Source organism: Sitophilus oryzae, unplaced genomic scaffold (assembly GCF_002938485.1).
Source record: "Sitophilus oryzae breed Bouriz unplaced genomic scaffold, Soryzae_2.0 scaffold_1590_pilon_pilon, whole genome shotgun sequence".
Classification (NCBI taxonomy): Eukaryota; Metazoa; Arthropoda; class Insecta; order Coleoptera; family Curculionidae; genus Sitophilus; species Sitophilus oryzae.
Window position 1 is genome coordinate 1080315 of NW_022146270.1, and position 20753 is coordinate 1101067.

Here is a 20753-nt window from a genome sequence, read left to right on the forward strand (position 1 = left end):
TACATCTGCACAGGGTATCCCAGTTTCGTATATATTATGGGATTTCTCTTTTATTAGTGGAGATACAACTATGCGGTTTTCACATTACTCTGCTACTTTGTTATGAAACTAAATATGTTACACATAGAATTGTCCTAACCTTCTTAGTTCTTGAAATACAGCACTAATTTGAGATTGAGCATTTTTCGACACCCGTCGTATGTCAGTTATCTTAGACTTATCGAACGGTGAAATTATCTAAAAGGTGAAAATGTTTCCCGTAGAGTTTTTAGTTTTCCCGTAGCGTAACTAGTTTTCTGCTGGGAGTTGTTATTTTCTAAGACTCAAACTTATGTATTTTTAATGGGATACCCTATATATTATTTATTTTATTTGCCTTGTTATGAGCTTTCTAAAAATATAATATACTCTATACATATTTTCATAAATAAGGTAAAAATGCATTATTTAACTTTTTAGTCAAGACTAATTTAAAAGAGTATCATTATTTAATTTAATTTAACCAGATAATTTCGCTTTCCATCGTGTTATCTTAACAAACTGAACTGAACAAGCTGTCAAGCACATATATTGATATTTTAGAAAAAAATCACACACAGAAACTAGCATGAAATAGCCAATAATAAAAATTTGACGTCGAATAAATTATTCATTTTTTTTGATTAGCTAATTTAAACTGGCCATCTATGATAAAATGTGAAATAATGCGTTTCTAACATTGTTTATGAAAATAAGTATATAGTATACAGGTTGTTACTGCACAGTTATTTATAGGCGAACAGAATGGCAACACTGCCTATGGAGAACGCATGCACTTATAGGGTTTTTTGTCGACTCGTCCCGTCGCGTCGTCTACCGACGACCGGACCGAGGTTGCCATATTTCAACCATAAAGCTCTTGCCGCGAGTAATAAACAAATTAACAACCTGTATATTTTTAGAACGCTAATAATATACATACATAAGTTTGGTTATCTTTTAATAACTACGATGGCTCCCAGCGAAAAACAAGTTACGCCACTGAATTCTACGTGAAAATTTCTATGAGGATCAGTTAGTTATATAATATACAAAACAATTAATAAAAAAGGCTGAAAACGCTTCATTTTTTATTATTTATAAATATTTTTGAAACTATCTAAACATATTTAATAATAACTTAGGATTCTGTAAAGCGATCAGAAAGGAAGCCAAAAATGCAATAATATACAGGGTGTTCCGTTTAAAAAAATCATCCCGATCCACTCACTTTTTTGAGTCACCCTGTAGAAGTTAAAATATTTTCCTGAAATATATGCTGACACATATTTAGGTTGGCACTTTACAAAATTCCTAAGTTTTTTATTACGCAGGAGCTACAGATGACCGACCATGACCGACGTACTGTTGCCGGGCCCGTAGGAAAAACCTTGAACCGTGGCAAACCCCTTGAATTGCTTGGAATCAGAAACTTTACATTAGTAAATTTAGATCACTGAGAAGTATGGATTTTCGTAAGAAAAACAGAAAAAGCCTTTCATATTTTCTGGAAATTATGATATAGTTTCAACTTAGAAAGTATTCTTTAATAATATTTCAATATGGTTCATGAAGAGGAAATAAAAAAAAATCAAATAAAATTACAGATACCTATATTTAGCTTGCTAAAACAAAATAATATACACAGAGTGACACAAAAATGCTTCAATTCACAAAATTGCCCCTAGAAGCAATTTAATGAAATAAAATACTATAAATGAAACCCTTTCCGATCTTCATTTGCCCAAATACACAAAAAAAATATATTTTATATTCAGGGACTCAAAAGAAGTTATTTCTAAAGTTATTATATATTTTTTATATGCATCTATATGATTATTTTCAACTTTTTTCAAATCCCTACAACGAGGAAATTTATGATGTGAATCATTTTGCACAGAGAAGGCAATTTATTTTGAAAGAAAAAACTATTTTAATGAAAATCTGGTAATAAGGAATATAATTAATTCAAAGTGACAGCCAAGTCGTCATGAAAGTTTTACCAAATTCTCAAAATCATTATATCATTATGATATTATATCATTACTGCTAAATAACCTGTAATAAGTTAATGATTAGAACCCCCTTTTAAACATACAATTAAACCTGCTGAAAAAACTTATAGATGAAATAATGTAATTAATATGTAATAGATTTTGAGACTGTGTGATAAGAATGAATTTGAAAAGAGTAATGATATTGTAATACGGATTTAATTTTTTAACAATCTGTATATATATAAAACACTCACAATAAATGTTTAAACAGTTATATTTTTCAAATCTAAAGAACCAGTAGCTACACTGATTTATACACACTAAACTTTTTATATATATATAAATAATTATAAACGTAAAAATCACTGTAAATCTCAAATACTAATAGTAAAAAATTCGTCAGTAGAATTATATTTCATTATGGACAAACCAGACAATAAATTATTAAATAACATGCAAGCTTAAAATATTTTGATCATATGAAATACAAATCGAACAGCTTATTCTACTGACACAACACTGAAAATGAATCGGTTATTGCAAGTGGGGTGTTTCAGATAAAAAAATATTTTTATCTTTATATTTTTTTTTATTAATTAAACACTAATATATACAACAAAAATGAAACGGCGTAGCTTGCAATAATCTATATAAATTTTAAAGACCAACATAACAAAATTTTATTTGAAACACTCCTAAAAACAAAAGTGCAATATAGCAAATTTCTAATCTTTGTCAATGAATATTCACAGTGTTAATTTAAATGTCGGTGTGCCATGCACTAGTTTTTGAGTATTCCATAAAAACACTGATTAATTTTTAACAACGGTCATTGATACCTAAAAATATGCTGTCAAATGAAATCTAATGATGTTTCAGTTTATATTTACTACTATTATTTATACAAGAGTTTTTATAGATTCTTACTTCCACCAGTAGAAATTATAAAGGTCGATTTATAGTTTATTTATTGGCATTAAATTCGAAATACTTCCCATTAAGATTACCATAGTGTTTGCAGCCATTTATTGCATATTTACATATTGATAATAAGTTAAGTTCACATTAAAGTCTACTCCAGTTTGAAATTGATTCATACTCAGAGGTTTAGTGAGAAGTTTAATGAAAAAATACATGTCTACAATAATATAAATAATTAAGCTTAAGTAAATTGTTATTGAATTAAAATCAGATACACATTTGGCTCAGTCAGTGAGCGACTTACCACTGAAAAATTTAGTATTTATTTATAGTACAGTAAATATAATGGGTAAAATTTCTATTTAGATGTATTCTTTTACTTTGTATTAATATACATTATAGGGGTGTTTCAAAAGACGACAATTTCTCCTTTCAGAGTACAAATTTGCCAAAAACTATACCAAAGATACCTGAAACAAAAATATAATTAGTTTGGTTTGGTTGTGAAGTAACCCTTGTGATATATATATATACAGGGTGAGTTTCCTACGATGTTCTCTATGGGTATCTTGGAAACTGCTGGAGATAGAGAGTCGGTTAAATGGGGAAAGAATTGCAGTTTTGTGGGGTCATAAATATGCGCCTTTCAGATTTATGAAAAAGTTCATGGCTTACTAGATATTTTGAAAAAAAAACAAATTTCGGCTATTTTAAAAATTGTCCCTAATTCCATTATAAGCTATTTTAGACAAAAAGTTTTCAGATAAAAGTTGTAGATAATCACATCCTTAATGAGATCGTGTCCTCTGTTTTTTTCTAAAGCCTGTCATTTTTGACATATCACACAAACATAAGTTTTTTAAATGGAAAAAAAATTATATAAAATATGTTTTCTTCGAAAAATTACTGAGTTATAACCAATTCTTATCATTTTTAAACAATTTCACTTAGTTAGCCATGGAAACAAGTTCAATCGCTGTTACTCTCAGAAATGTGAAGCTGTCACATTCAAACTTTGTAAATTAAAATAAACAAAAATTGTAAATATGAATTACTCAAATGAAGAAAAGCGTGTAGATACTCGCGCATCAATAGAGTGTTTCCAAAATGACTTTCATTATGGCCCCCCCCCGCATAATGAAAGAAATGTTAAAAACTATTGATATCATAATAATATAAACTCAGGGATAGGAAGAGGTGGACTAATTGCATGGGCCTCCTCGATCACCTGACCTATCCATTTTAGATTTTTTTTATGCGGTATGGTTAAAAATAAGGTTTACAAAATAACTTATGAATTAAGAGAGGCACTCGAAGTGGCGGTACGAGAGAAGTTTAATTAAGTCAACCGGTCCTTTTGTGAAAATAAGTAATAATTCAGTTTTAAAAAGATGTAACTCTCAAAACAATGGCGGATTTTTTGAACATTTTCTAAAATAACTTAAAGTGTATGCAGTGACTGCAGCGATATTATTTTTTTTAAGTTTTAGTTTGTGTAATGTAAATTCTAAAGAACTGTTTAGTAATATATTCTGACTTTTTATAAGTTATAAATCACAAAAGAATAAGAATGCCATGCAATCTAAGTGAAATTAGTCAAGAAAGATAAGAATTGGCTATAACTAAATTTAACTTTTCTAACAAGTCTTGAAAATCGTTCTCTAAAAACATAACATTCACCGGTCAACGTATCCTCGAAAATGTATGGTCAAGAAAAGTTGAACCAATAATCTTACACGCTTTTCTTCATTTGAAAAATTCATATTTACAATTTTTTGTTTATTTTAATTTACAAAGTTTGGATGTGGCAGCTTCACATTTATAAGAGCAAAGACGATTGTTTCCATGGCTAACTAAGTGAAATTATTTAAAAATGATAAGAATTGGCTATAACTCGATAATTTTTCGAAGAAAACATATTATAGCTTATATCGCTGAAAAGCTTAAAAAATGGCACTATTTATAAAGTCATGACCAACTATGGTTTCCATTTAAAAAACATATGTTTGTGTCAAATGTCAAATATGACAGGCTTTAGAAAAAAACGGAGGACACAATCTCATTAAACATGTGATTATCTATAACTTTTATCTGTACCCTGTATTTTATGCAATAATATACAGGGTGTTCCATTTAAAAAAAATCATCCACGTCCACCCACACCTTTTTGAGCCACCCTATAGAAGTTAAAATATTTTCCTGAAATACATCCTGGTACATACTTTAGGTTTGCACTAAAACAAAATTCTCAAATATTTTATTCTATGAGCTACAGATGCCCGACGCACTATTGCCGGACCCTGTATATATATATATATATATATATTTTTTTTTTCTCGTCTTGCTAGAGAATGCTAGAATACTGATCGGATCATTGTAAAAGCGTGGTCTGGATTTTAACGTGTAAGACAGTGATGTAGACAGCTTAATGAAAAATCAAATGTATTAAAAAGAGATACAAGTTAGGTTGATACATTTCTTCTAAGCGGTATTGCTGGATTTTTCATAAAAATTTCAAACCGCACAAGTAGGCATTTACGAAAAATGTTGCATCTAGGTTTGGAACTTTATATTCCACAATTAGTTACTCATTTTACTACAGCTGTAATAGCTTATATATATTTAGTTTAGATATGTTAACTTCAATGCAGTAGATGTTATCTTCAATTCAGATCAATTCAGATCAGTAGTATACGTGAAAGTTTTTAAAATAGTTTATTTTTTTTTTAATTTATAGGTAATAATACTAGGGCTGGCAAAGGTTAGTATTGCGTCGAGATTTTCGTATGTAAGAAGAGTACAATGCGTTTATAATGTATTGAACAAAGAGAGAACAGTAAATACGTTGCTAAACGTACGAAATAAACCGAGAAACTGTGCACATTGCGAAGAGACGTGGAAGGAGATAGCAGATTTGTCGCAGTTGACCGGTCGACCCAATCTGTCAGTACAAGTTGAACTTATCAGCAAATTTTTGCAGCCAATTTCAAGAATAATTGAATAGCTAACCAAGATCCCAGCCGTTGGCCGTCGAAGCCGCCGGACTTAGTGCCTATGGATCTAATCCTATGGATATCTTTGCGGAAGAATAAAGGTTCTTATTTTTAAATTGCCCGTATAATCTGGACAAGAATTAGAAATACTTAGCAGTTATGAGAAAATATCTTTTACCCCCACTAAGCTAATGAATTCCGCGAGAAATGTTCAAAAACGGCCCCGTCTGTCCATAACAGAAGACTGTCATGTCGATATATCAAACGCCTGTAACAAAATCTCATGTTTTGGTTTGCTATTTATATTTATTGTTATTAGATATAGTTTAAATGTGCTGGTGTTGGTTAAATATAGTTTAAATTGTTATAAAATTCTGCATCTCTCATTGCAAATTTTATTTTCGTTTTAATTGATGTTCAAAAGAGCAAAATATCAAGTGTGCTATATTTTTGGAAAGGACATTTTAAATCCTTTTCAATATAAAAAATCAAATTTTCTGTTGATAATTCTTAAATTTTTAATTTAAAAAAAATTATACTTAAACCATTAAATTCTACGTAAAAAGGTGCTTTGGAAATGTCTTCATAAAAATACAAAAAATTTCATAGCATAAAAGTTACAGCGATTTGTTAAAAATGCACATTTTTGAACCCGTAACTCCGAAATTGTACCAGATATTGATATGCGTTTTTCACCATCATGTTTTTGACAAAAATTGAGCTCCAGACACCGACATTAGTTTTCGTCTATCTCCTATAGAAAAGGGTGTTTCCCTTTAAAAGCGTCCAATTTGGCTCGCCCTGTGCGTTCAGCTTCACGATTTAATTACGTCTCGTGATACTTTATTTGTTTATTTATTAACGAGTCGTAATTTTCCCTATAGCTCGAAAAAATTTAAGTGCAAGCTAGAAACACTTGCATTTTTGGTTCAAATAAGTGGAATTGAGTTGGTGTTCGACAGTGGTCGCGCTATTAGAACTCTGAATTCAAAAATCGATATCCCGAAATCTATTAGAAATAATTGATTGTAGTTTTTTCAAAAACATTCTTAATATTTCTAAATTTGACCCGAAAAGTTATACAGGGTGAGACAAAATTAATATGGAACATTCGTCACTTTTAAAAGCAAGTTACTCCTTTATTTTAAAGGGAACACCCAGTATATTTTTCCGATGTTCAATGGGGAATTTATATATCTTCAAAATTTTATTAAGGTTGCCTACCCCTCAGACAAAGATTTTCCTAGATATTTTAATTTTTATGATTTTGCGTCAGTAGATCTTTATTATTTCAAAAAAATCTAGGTGGCTGTGTGATATACCTTTTGTTAATTTAACAAAAATTAATGATTGTAGAGTAAAATACTCAGCGGTAATAAAAAGATACACGTTTAAAACATATTTTAATTATTACAGAATTAAAACTAGATATAAACCTAGAATTATGTGACAAAAATTAGCTAGATGAAATCAAATGCTCAAAATGCTTCCTTTCCTGTTAACTGCATAAAATGATTGTCTTTTCAAAAAGATCTTTTCATTTTAAAAGGCATTATGTGGAGTTCTACCTCGAAAGGCAGCTACAATAATTTCTCTCATGTTGTTGATAATAGTTGTCCAGTTTTGTAAATACTGTCTCTAACATATCCCCATAAAAAAATCCCAGACTAGATAAAATCAGGAGCACTTAAGTATTCTATTAATTGGTGAATGCCCACTGCATTCACGAAATAATAGAATGATATCAATTCTCTCTGATGTAGATAAGTTTGCATTTTAGGCAAATTTCTGAGAAATATTTTTGTTTTAACTGACACAAAATGATAACTAGTTGTTAAAGTTGGACTAATTAGACAGCTAAGTTGAAGTAACGTCAGACACACAGCCACCTAGATTTTATCAAATAATAAAGATCTACTCAGATCAAATCATGTAAATGAAAATATCTAGGAAAATCTGTGTTTCGAGGGGTAGGCAACTTTAATAGTATTTTGAAGAGAAGAGACATGAATTCTCCATTGAATATCGGAATAATAGACTGGCCGTGTCCCATTAAAAAAACAGAATAACATGCTTTTAAAGGTGACCAATGTTCAATATTAATTTTGTCTCACCCTGTATAACTTTTTGGATCAAGTTTTAATTCGATTTAAAGTACAATAGTTAATTTAGCTACATATTAGGCTATACCGGGTAAATTCCAATTTAGGGAGCTTTTATTGTAATTTAAAAATTGTTCTTTGTTTCTAGAAAATGTTAAATATGTCAAAAACGTTACATTTTAGTCATATACTTCTCTTATATAACATACCTTTATTTTTCTCCAAGAATCCGAAAATCAATTAATATATGGGGTGTTCCATTACAAAAAACACAATGAATATTTTTTTGGAGACACCCTGTAGAACTCTCTGTATTTTTAAAAAGTGCTCTGAACTAACCTACATATGCTCACAAAATTTCATTTCAATACAAACTGTCGTTCTCCTTGGAGCCTCCGCGGCATATGAGAGGCGCCACCCTGTATATTATACCGGGTCTACAAGGGAAAGGTCTTGGGTCGGTGTTTAACTACATGTGTAAAAGTGAGTCGCTATAGCAATCTAGAGATGTGTAATTCGTGAACGAACTAGTCCCAATGAACTATTCCGACCCCGGAACGAAAGGAACTAGTTTACGGTTTCTTAAAAGACTAGTTCCTCAGGACCAATTCGCTCCGCAGTTCCGAGGACCGCGATATAATATGCGATGGCAACGGATCGGCCAACGCGATCTTAGACCGATCACCGCATAAGAAAACCGATGCTAGGCAGGAGTGGGGAGTGGCAACCGTATGTAATCGGTGCCGGCCCGTAAGGACCGAGAGGAACTAAACAATAAAAGATAAAAGACTAGCGATGTTAGGCGGGAATGGGGAGTGCCAGCAGTATGCTGCCGGTCCCGGCCGGCGTAATTACCACAGAAAATTGTCGTGGATACTGTTTTTAAATTTTAGTTTGTTATTTGAATACTTTATAGGAACGTTTCACTTTAGGTCCCTCAAATTAAGAAATATCTTATAAAACGAAGTAGATATTCTGACCTTCCAGATAATAAAATACTTTTAGACATAAAATAAAGAGCTGGAAGTGACAAAATGCAATTTTTCGTAAAATAATAGAGAAAACTTTACCTTCATACTTATTGTTTAGCTTCACCTACATGTGCTCGTATGCTATATACCTATGATATAGTTTGTTAAACTCTGATTTGAGTATCTTTTTTATTTTTTTTTATCTGCAATAAAGCTTACCTATATGTTTTTAATATTCACAATAACACGTCTCGTAATACTTCATACATTATAAAAATCATACAGATCATACTATGAATAGTTCTGACTTATAATGAAACCCATGAGCAAAGGGATATCAATGTTATTCGTCAATTAATGTGAACTAAAGACCTAGTTCAAGGAACTATTCCTCCAGAGGAACTAGAACTAAGAAACTAGAATTCCAACCTCTATGGCAATCTTGTAAGTCGGAGAGAGAAAAATGCAAAGTTTATGACCTATCCACACATATCCCTGCCTACACACGTAACAACTTGCAACACTGTATGCCGCTTTTTATTTTGTCTCATGTCTGTCAACCAGTCATTTATTATTATTTCTGTCCCATGCATTAAGATACAGACGACGAAGATAAAGTGTCCAGGAACTTATAATAGATGATCATAAATTAAAAAAAAAACAATAAAGTACAAAATAAAGACTAAAAACATTATTAACACTGTCTTACCTATAATGATTGCTACTGCAATATAATACAGAGTCTGTGGCTGTTCTCCTGGCGGGGCATATCTGTTTGGTGTAAGAAGTCCTTTTTGTTTCTTTATTACCAGAATTTCTTCTTTTAGGCGAATATTCTCATGTCTGAGTTCACTCTCCAACTCTCGTAATTGCTGAACCTAATAAAAACATTTATAAAGACCGCACTTACAATAATAAATTTAATAAGTTAGCTCTTGTTTTTCTAAAAATAAGGTAAAAAAATGATTTAACATAATTCAACGTAGTATTAAGAGTATTATTATTTTAATTAATTTAACCAGATAATTTTGCTTTCCGTCGTGTTTTATTAATAAATTGTACTGAAAAGGAACTTGTGCAGCTTTTAATTAACATCCTACTAATCAGAGTTGTTGATATTTTTTATGCACTCGCGCCCTAACTCTATACACAGAAACTAGGATGGAACAATCAATAACCAAAATTTGACGTCGAATAAAGTATTTGATTGTTTCGATTACCTAATTTAAACCAGCCGCCTATGTTAAAAAGTTAAATAATGCATTGTTTTACCATATTTATGAAAATAGGTATAGAGTATACTATATTTTTAGAAAGCTATAACAAAGCAAATAAAATAAAATAAATATAATATACAGGGTATTCCATTTGAAAAAAAAAAGTTTGGGTCATATTTAAAGAATGACAGCTCCCAGTGAAAATTTAGTTACGCCACTGCATTTTACATGAAAAACTCAGTGATGGGACTCAGTTGTGTAAATGCGTTGCATAAATTGCATAATGGCATACTGTCGTTCCCTTTGGAGCGCCCGCATCGTATGAGAGGCGTCACCCCATAGAATGTAGAATGAATTGTTGGCAGCTATTTATTTGCTTATTGCCCATTTGAACATAAAACACTTTGATGGCCAAATGGTATGTTTGATGAAGTGGCATACAATTCACCCTTCGATAAGAACAAAACCGGATAATTTCTTTATGATTTAATTATAAATGCATAGTTTTCAGAATTTTCCCTATACTTGTAGCTTGTAGTATAAGAGGGTATTACTGGCCAAATTTCATAGTTCTAAGTCAACGGAAAATACCCTATAAATTTCGATTTACATAATCCAAAGACAAAAGTATGTCCAAAAATACTTAGTTTCGGAGATACAGGGTGTAGAAGTTTCATTTTTATTTCAATTGCTAATTTCTGTCGGTGTCTGGGAGTTTTTTGACATGAGAAAATTGATTTTTATGTCAATATGAGTCCTATTTGTAGGGGGCGCCACCTACATGTGTTTTAACTGTTTTGAGGAGTCAATGACTCCGTCCGTACCTGTATAAAACTACAGAGTGAAAAAATCAAATTTCTCATGTCAAAAAACTCCCAGATACCAATTTTCATCCAAATATTGACGTTACTTCAGAAATGATTTGGAAAAAATCGAAATAAAAATGAAACTTCTACACCCTGTATCTCCGAAACTAAGTATTTTAGGATATACATTAATAACTAACTTTTTTACTTATTTTTATGTGCAGAATATGCTGCCAAAATGTCCAAAACACAGTTCGGACCACCCTGTATATCATATAAATATATATCGTTATCTAAATTAATTTATACAGTAGATAATATAACACATAACAAGAGCAGAAGCAAATTCAAATCATCTTACAGGTATAGTATTTCCGAAGTCAATTGGAAGTACTGAGACTCTTAATTCTCCTGCCCCGATGATGCCGACAAAGACAGTGCTCAAAAAGAGTCCCAATCTATTCCAACTGACTTCTGATAAACTATACCCATATTGTTAAAAACATCTGAAAGGTACCTGCAGCTATTATGTTTATTATTTGTATACAAATAAAACATATTAAGATTTGTAGCTATCTTTCTAGCATGTCTTATTCCCATTTTGGTCTATATTATATATGTCTACTGTAATTTCCTTTATATTTTAACTTGCCTCTTTAGCAGCTCTTTGTAGTTCCTGAGCTACTTCTCCACTAGCATGTGTTATAGGTGCAGACTTGGGAATCTCATTGCCGCCAGTTTCTGAGGGCGCACTTGGACCTTGGGGCTCTCCAGTGATCTTGTGCTCTTCTGGAGGTAGTTCAAAGACACATTTTAATTTAGAATCCATCAGTTGATCGGGACTTATTTCTTTCCATAATGTGTCCAAATAGTCCAAATTCGTCTCAACAGCCTCTGGGGCAAACACTGTTTGTACCATAAACTTATGTTTGTTCTTTTCAGCAGGATCGTACAGAAATGGTTGTAAACAAACTGGAATGATATTTTCATTGTCTTATCTATTTTCTAATGTATTATTTTGAATTATATGTCTTACTTGCAATCTCTATAGTTTTATTGGGTCCAAGAACACCTGAATTGGGTCGGACACAATACTTTTTCGGAGCTGTAGTTTTAATTTTAAACATGACCATTTTCTCTGTAGGATTAGTTAATTTCATATAAGCTGTGACTGGTGTATTAAAAGGTCCTAAAAGTATTAATACATACTATATTACGTGTTTCAACATACTATACATACAAAATAATAATAATATTAAGGTGTTTTCTTTGTTTACTTCCATCTAATTAATAATGATTTGGTCTAAGGTAATATTAGAAATTACATCACTGATACTTTTATAACCATCATTCATTTCACACATCAATGAAACTCATTTTTAAATCATTATACAAAAATTTCTCAGGCAAGAAGGTAAAATACCTATTATTTACAAACTTAATAAAGGTAAAAATGTCTTTAATTTAATGTTTAACTTTTTTAATAAATATTTATAATTAATGAAAAGCAAATTATGGATTATCAATATATAATGGGAGTTACTGCTTTTAATAATATATTAAATGTAGTAAGAATTATAATACTATATATGTTTCCTAGTCATAATTTTATAACCCCAATATTGTACAACAAATTTTACTATAATTAAAGCACATATGTACGTTTTTTTTTTAATTTAATGAAACTGGTTCTGAACAGACTACAACAAATATCTATTTTACCTTGTAATATAAAATACAACAAAGGACTTTGACTTCACCATAATTCATTGAAAATTAATGAATTAAGTAGTTGATTTACCTATATAAGTACATATTAAAATGGTGGTTGAAAATACTAATTGAGAAATAACGTCCTGTTTACAACACTTTCAAAATACATTATTAATAAAATAGTAGGGTATACCAATAGTAGTTCCATTTAACAAGTTAAAACATTGATTCAAGCAAAATCGAAAATTATTTAAATCAAGAGAATACTGTTTCGAACAAAACCCGTTGGATGCCAATATTTGTGGCCGGTGTGGATCTACTTTTTATGTCGAGAATTAAGTGGAGGAACCTCACCTACAAATTTAAGCTCATTTTGGGGCACAATTTGGAGCACTTGCTCTTGCTTCGACATATTTATAATTTAAACACTTCAAATTGACTTTAAACACACTGTAAAACTTAATTTTTATTTTTTGGATGACAGATTCTGGTTATAAAGCAAAATTCTGACAGAAGAGGTTAGACGCAAGCGCAAAGATGGCGGACAATTACGTCCATAGATTAATGTCAATATAAAGTGACATCTTTTAGAAAATTCCGATGTCAAAATTGTTGTCGTTTCAATAAGTATTCATAGATGGCAGAATAAACATTAACATTTTTATTATACAGGGTGGTCCGAATTGTAATCGCGAAACTTCTGTAGAATATTCTGCAGATAAAAATAAGTAAAAAAGGTCGTATAAAGTATAAATTTATGTACTCATACGTTTAGTTTCGGAGGTACGGGGTGTAGTAATTTAATTTTTATTTCGATTTTTTACAAAAATAATTTCTGAACTAAGTTTGATATTGGAATTTGGAATGAAAATTGGTGTCTGGGTGTTTTTTGACATAAGGAATTTGGGATTTCGTTGTCAATATGACTCCTAGTTGCACTTATATGTTTTTTGAACTTTTTGGAAGAGTAATATAACTTTTCGTCCGTACCCGTATTAAGCTACAGATTGAAAAAATATACATTTCTGCCGTTTTTTACATAAAAAAGCGCTCTGGGTAAAAAGCACTACGAGTAATGGTTCTCATGATATTACATCAGGATATTCTCATTATTACCGTATGTTCGAAAAAAAAACGGCGTCAGTGATGGCTATGAAATGAAGATCGCTGTCATTTTATATGTAAATTTATATGGGAGATGTCATCGATCATCATTTCTCAGCCAAATGGACGCAGTTTTTTCTCGATCATACGGCGTACATTTGTTGTGTATTATTGACAAAAATTAAACATATTCACTAGATAGTTTTATTAGACTGAAATAATATATCTGGAATTTTATCGTGGTTCAGCAGACACTGTTTTATCACAATTAAAAAACACACTATTAAAAAAAAGTTATCAAATTTTTCATTTCAGACAAACAACTATGTAGCCAACATTCTTATTTTCAGAAAGTAATGACATGTTTTGATAATTTCCATTCCAAATATCTTGAGAACGGTTACTGGTAGCGATTTTTACCAGGACTTTTTTTCGTAAAAAACGGCGAATGTATATTTTTAGGACCATACCAAGAGGTATGGTAGGCTATTAAGATAGACAAAAAATTTTTTTTTTTTAATTTCACTCAAAGTGAGTTATTTATGGGTCATAAATAACCTAAGAAAAAAAATACGCAAATCTAGTTTTGTGCAAAGGAATATTTCCCAAACCCGAAAAATTAATTTTATCCGATTTTTTTTTGCTTATAGTGTGATTTGCTTGCATTGGTTTCACTCTTTTTGGTTGAATTGGTTTAGTTATTTGGCGAGTTAGTTAGCGTGGTTATTTGGAGGGTGTTAATTCATTGGTTAGTTGGTTTTTCGGGTTTGGGAAATATTCTTTGCTCAAAACTAGATTTGCGTATTTTTTTGACTATTGAGCGTAGCATATACAAGGTGTCTCAATAAAAGTAATGAAGCATTTTTTTTGTGAAACTTAAAACACTCTATCTCAATTTTTTCATATGCAACAACTTATCATATATTGCATATTTTTTTTTTTAGATGTAGAATTAAAAAATTAACATATTTTTATTTAATGTGTTCGATTTTTTTAATTTCCTAATTTGTATTTCATATGGCTCTTTCAATAGTAAAATATAAGGCAGAATATCATAGGTGTGGCTTTGGTAAAAATTTAGCAGGAAGTCTTGAGTCTCTCAAGCATTCCAGACTTCACTATACGGCAAGTGTATTCTACCTATAAAAAGAATCAATTTTAAAACTCAAATAGAAAATTTGACAGAAGCGCTGTGTTACATTTATGTTGTAATGTAGTGTTCGAAATTAGTTAGAAGACATCGAGACATCATTCTCAATCTATAGCTAGATATAAGTACTTAAAATGCACCAAATTCGGGCTTTATATATTTAAAACAGTGCACGAACAATCCCTGTGCCGCATAGCGGTGTCCTGGCAATCCTGCGTCGTCACGAACCCAGTCTGTCTCTGCGATAATTCACTGGATGCACTATACAGCAGCATGTTCCGTGTTGCCTATATTTACTCGCTGCGATTTATTTTACGGCTATAGATTTTACTTAAACGCTCTCTTGTACTTAATTATTTTTTCCTATTTATCTTGCAGTTAAAGTTGATTGATATAGCATGATTTTGAGCCCAGTTTATTTAGCGTTTTTTTTTATTAAAATCAATTAGAATATCAAGGTTTTTTTTAATTTAACTAAGAACAGTCTTCAGATTGTCACGAGACGACAATTCGTGCCATAAATTTTGGTATGACTGATATCGGAGATGGCAAATTACACTCTGTAAAACAGGCCTTTGTACTCTAAAACAGTATGATGAGTTATAATTCAAGAAAGGGGGACACAAAAGATTTGTAAGCCCCCCACCCCCAAACATTCTACATTCTACAAGGAGACTAGAGCAAATCAATGAGTTTAAACATCGACATAAAAAAAAACGAAATTTATGATATTATCCAGAGCTCCAGATATGCATGAAAACAACTGTCATTAACAAACTAGAGGTTTTCGAATGTGACTGTATCCTTAAGATACCTTGGACCGCTAGTCTCACAAATGAGGAAATTCTAATCCGTGTTACCAAACAACATCAAGTGTGCGAATCGATTAAGACAAAAAAAAACACATAGCTGGGGCCGCCTGGGGCATATAATGCGAAACCTAAAATATCAATTTTTGCATCTTTTGGTCGAAGGCACTATCGAATACCGGAGAGGTATCGGAAGTAAAAAAAATGTCTTGGCTGAGGAATGTCAGACAATGGACAAGGCTACAAAATGTACAATCGCTAATACACACCGCCAGGACTAGAAAAGCAATGGAAAATATTATCGCAATCATCCATTAATGGATTTGCATTAGAAGAAGAAGAAATTGAAGTGAAAATGTAGTCTTGTAAGACATTATTTGGAAAGAATTAAACTAGCTTCTTTTTCTTTACTTCTTTTTCTCCTATACTTCCTCTATAGGAGATGCTAGACCTTGTCGTTGGTGGAGAAGCTCCCAGTTGGGTGCCAGGGGGATTCCACATTGGCTGGGTCTAAAGAGCATCTCGCTGACTTGTTCTTGGCTGTAGTGTTGTTGGCCAGGAAATTACACCAAGACGTATAACGATACCGGGTCCCAAGTAAAAGATAGAACATCCCCAACTAAAGCTATTTTGGTCCTAGCCGGTATATCCTAAGGATGGGTTAAAATTTTTATTTTAGATGTTAGCTTCTGGGTAAACTGCAAGACGATAAATATAGACTACTTTGTGACATAAGCTATACTGGACACGGGGTGTTTGGCATCTACCTAAAAATAATCGGCAAAACGGACAGCGACACTTACTTTTATTGTGATGATGTAGATAGCCCCCGTCATACAATATTTCTTTGCACAAGGTGGTAAGCCATAAGCGAAGAAACAGGAGAAATATGCCAGAAGGGCCAGACGAAGTTGGAGGAAAACACAATTGATAATTAGTGAAGATGAAGAAAAGTGCCGAGCCATTATATTAATGCTGTGTACTATTATGAAACATAAAGTAGACGATGATATTAAAGCCAAAAACCCGTGATTTTACTGTGATATTGCCTGCGATAAAGAATTAAACTGTGATAAAAAAACGACTATGATAAGATTAGAATGATAAAGAAGAGACGATATAACTGAGGATCACTTACTATCCCGATGACTTCATGACGATGCTTCACGGCAGTTCCAGGATAGTTAGGGTACTAAGAAAAGATGGGTTTTTAGTGTAGTACTCTGGGTAGAGTAGTGAGGGACATCCCCACACTCCACGGGTAGCTCAGCCGGAGACAAGCTCCTTGATTGTAAAGGACAATCCCCCTGCAACAGAAAAATTTCTGTGTATGATGAGTTATAACTGAAGAAAGCGGGACACAATAGAACTTTAAGGTAGCCAGTGGTTAACCCCCCTCCCACTCATTCTACAATAGAAGATCTAATTATTATTAATTTCAACAGAACAATTAGCTTTTATTATCAAAGTGTTTGTAGAACGAGGCTTCTCTGTACAGCCAGTTATGCATCACACCGGTAAACCGCATTACCTCCAAGCCGTCACGTCATCCTGCCGATAGCTTACGATTTTTGTCTGTCCAAAGCTGTGTGTGTGTGTTGTAGCGCCGCATTGCACGGCGCGCAAGCGTCCGCCTAGGTCCCGCAACCGCCTCCTCCGATGTTGGCGTCTCAACGCGTCGGGACGCCGTGGCCAGTAGCGACGCCGTACACGCGTCCGTCACAAGCGCTCCCGTCACGTAGTCGACGCGATCGCCACCTGTTGGCCGCAGCCACGAAACGCGGCAAGGCGACTATGCGCGAGTAGGACAGAACGTTCGGTTCCGGCACCGGTGCGACAGAGAGAGGGAGATGGAGGGAAATCCGTCGCCGGTCCGTTATGCCGAGGGGTAGTAATTTCCAAAAAAAAATGTTTAATTTTTAAAAATTTAATTGGAGCTCGAACTTCCGAGAATCTCGAGCGCGCTGGAAATATCTTCCATAAAATAATTAAACATGAGAAAAATGTGAAAACTGATACAGCTAGAATGTAAATATACTTGAAGAGAAAACAATAAATTTTCCACCGGGTACCTCACTAGTTAACGTAATTATATTAAAGATACATTTCGTTTTCTTTTGAATACTTCACTAGTTTAATAATTAAACAGTCAAATTTTTCAAGCAATAACTAAAAAAAAAAATTCCAAAAAGCTTTATTGATCTTCAAACTTTTTAGAAATATCTCCTCAAGTTTTAATAAGACTGGAACTAGTGAGATTTAAAAATTAGAAGATATTATAACAAACAAGTCATCCTCCTCTATTTACTCAGCTTAGTTCGTAAAACTGGTCGTTTGACTTACCGCAATAAAAAATCCATATCTGTTAAGAAGAGATCGAGTCATCTTGAAATGGTTTATTAGCTTTAAAGAATTCTAGCTAAATTTTGCTCAACCGCGTTAAGTATTTACGGTACAGTAGAGAGTGCCATAGAATTAAATTCCTTAAATTTAAGACCAATAGTGTTTATCGGCTTGTCGAGTAAGAGTTTTGGACTGCTACAATTACCGTTAAAAATAAATCTTCCATTCGTTAATAATTTAATAAATTAGTGCATATAATTAGAAGTTACTATTTATCGAAAAAGTCTTATTAATATATTCGAGGTAAGTTGTAATAAAATATAGCATAAGAATACTAAGAGTTTTTTGTGCTTGGGATATCAAATTTGTATATTTCTTCATTTAATGAAGAATTGTCTACATTTTATTTTTCACAAAAAATGTTTAATTATTTAAAACTTTAATTGGAGAATCTTGAGCGCGCTGAAAATATCTTCTATAAATAATAAAATAATAAGTACATGAGAAAATGATGAAAACTGATAAGCTAGAATGTAACTATATTTAAAGAGGAAAAAATAAATTTTCCATCGAGTACTATTCACTAGGTAACGTAATTATATCAAAAATAAATTTCGTTTTTTTTTCAATACTTCTCTAGTAAAATCACTATTAAATTAATTTTAGTCGAATTTTTCAAGCAATAACTCGGATTAAACGAGTCTAAAAATTAAAACCAAAAAAGCTTTATTGATCTTCAAAGTCTTTAGAAATATCTCTTTAAGTTTTAATAAGACCTGGAACTAGCGATATTTAAAAATTAGAAGATATTAATCATATAAGTCATCTTCTTCTTAGCTTAGTTCGTAAAACCCTTGTTTACAGTTATTCATAATCAAGGGTAAAACTAAAGAGAGTTTACCATATGATGCAGAACTGTAGATATATAATCCCCGGCACAAAATTCCTTCACCCTAAAAAGTTTGATATTTCATAACTTTTTATTTTGTAATCTGATTTTTATGATTATGGTATCAGGACGAAGATACATTTATTGGCATTATTTTTTATTATTTTAATACCTTATATTCTTCGGTTAGGTGGGTTTATACTGGGGTAAATCAAAACGTTGTTTTTTGGAATAAATTCACACCCTGTGGAAAAAATGAGACGGACATTTTGGATAAAAATACATATCTTCGATTATTCTTAACATTTCATTTTTTTGAATTATCCCATTATCTATTCTTTTATGAGCTACACATTTTTAAGTAAAGTATTGAATTCAGAGGTGATGAAGAAATTAAGTGCAGAAACAACCAGGGAAGACAAGCAATTAGACAACTCAACAGTATTTTATGGGATAAGGCCGTATCAAAAGAAAACAAACACAAAATTTATAACAGCATAGTTAAAAGTATCATTAGTTATGGTAGTGAAGTATGGCCTTTGAAAGAAAGAAACCTTAAGTTACTCGAAGCTACAGAAATGGACTTTTGGAGGCGCGCGGCCGGAAAATCGCAACTGGATAGAGTTAGAAATGAAAGAATTCGAATATCAGAAGACATCAAAATTAACCAACTCAGGTGGTACGGGCACGTACAAAGAATGGAAGAGAACAGAATCCCGAAAAAAATACTCAATTGGACACCACAAGGCAAAAGCAAGAGAGGGAGACCTAGACGGAGTTGGAGAGAAGGAATAGACGGGGACATCAGAACAAGAGGAATAGACGAAAACCTCTGGACAGACAGAGACCAATGGAGACTGGAAATCAGAAGACGTCGAAGAACGTTATAAACTGATTTGTATATATATTGAATTCGGAGGTTCTGAATTGAAGAAGAATATTGATAAAAAACAATAATTTTATATTATTTTAATAGCGTTTATGTCCACCTCTCGCAGCAATAACAGCCCGAGGTCTTCGTCGTATCGAATGAATAAGGGTGTTATTCTTTTTTGATTTATAGCTTGATGATTAACCAACCAAACCAAATCAAGTTATAGATCAAGAAAGAATAACTACATATTTCTTGATATTCATCAATGATGAATATCAAAAAATCAAGATATCAAGATGAAGAAATCCCTTTACAAGAGCTAAAGCTAGCCATAGCTCTTGTAAAGTTTGTGGTGGAATAGGACGACGACGAACAGCTCATTTAAGTTCATCGCACAAATGTTCAATTGGATTGGAACATCAAACTTAGTCAAATTTTAGGGTGGAGGAATCTTATGCCGGAGAGTTTATATGTGTATAATGCTGTATAATATATATTATAAATTTTACTGGTTATATTTTATGTTTGAAATGTATGCTTAATTTATTGAGAGAATTAAAGAGAATTAGAAGCTTATCTTTATCGGTCGTCCCAGTTAGCTCCAGAGAGGGCCCTCTAGATATATTAGAATCTTATCATTGAAATTTTCACAAAAGAAAAGGAATTTTTCTTACAGTTGGGGGTGGTTGTAATCAAAGGTGTTAACGACCCCCAACTGTAAGAAAAAATATTCTAAATTATAAAATTATACTATCCTAAACAAACCTTACTTTTATATTCTTGACTAAATATTTATTAGACCCTTCTCACAATCCCTCTGAGCAGATATGTTCCCGTAATCCCTGG

General features: G+C 32.1%; 2 protein-coding genes across 2 annotated transcripts; one reads left to right on the forward strand and one right to left on the reverse strand.

Annotated features, from left to right (window-relative positions):
* Positions 1 to 1614: 1614 nt before the first annotated feature.
* LOC115879920 (vesicle-associated membrane protein-associated protein B) lies at positions 1615 to 13150 on the reverse strand. Its single transcript, XM_030896976.1, has 5 exons — positions 13093 to 13150; positions 12062 to 12214; positions 11678 to 11997; positions 9712 to 9880; positions 1615 to 3406 (listed from the first exon to the last, which is right to left on the reverse strand). Exons 1-5 carry the CDS (start codon positions 13148 to 13150, stop codon positions 3369 to 3371), a joined length of 738 nt encoding a protein of 245 aa, XP_030752836.1. The 3' UTR covers positions 1615 to 3368.
* A 3810-nt stretch (positions 13151 to 16960) lies between these two features.
* LOC115879950 lies at positions 16961 to 19923 on the forward strand. The gene is made up of 2 exons (XM_030897015.1): positions 16961 to 17016; positions 19413 to 19923. Exons 1-2 carry the CDS (start codon positions 16961 to 16963, stop codon positions 19921 to 19923), a joined length of 567 nt encoding a protein of 188 aa, XP_030752875.1.
* Positions 19924 to 20753: the final 830 nt, after the last annotated feature.

Bases quoted from the DNA above. Each gene is read 5' to 3' on its own strand.
- LOC115879950 (XM_030897015.1), top strand. From the start codon at position 16,961: ATGCTTCACGGCAGTTCCAGGATAGTTAGGGTACTAAGAAAAGATGGG. The intron at 17,017-19,412 runs GTAGTACTCTGG...TATTGAATTCAG, and splicing joins AGAAAAGATGGGTTTTTAGT to AGGTGATGAAGAAATTAAGT.
- LOC115879920 (XM_030896976.1), bottom strand. From the start codon at position 13,150: ATGTCGAAGCAAGAGCAAGTGCTCCAAATTGTGCCCCAAAATGAGCTT. The intron at 9,881-11,677 runs GCAAGTTAAAAT...TGTTTTTATTAG, and splicing joins TACAAAGAGCTGCTAAAGAG to GTTCAGCAATTACGAGAGTT. The intron at 3,407-9,711 runs GTAAGACAGTGT...TTTTTGTTTCAG, and splicing joins TGCAGTAGCAATCATTATAG to GTATCTTTGGTATAGTTTTT.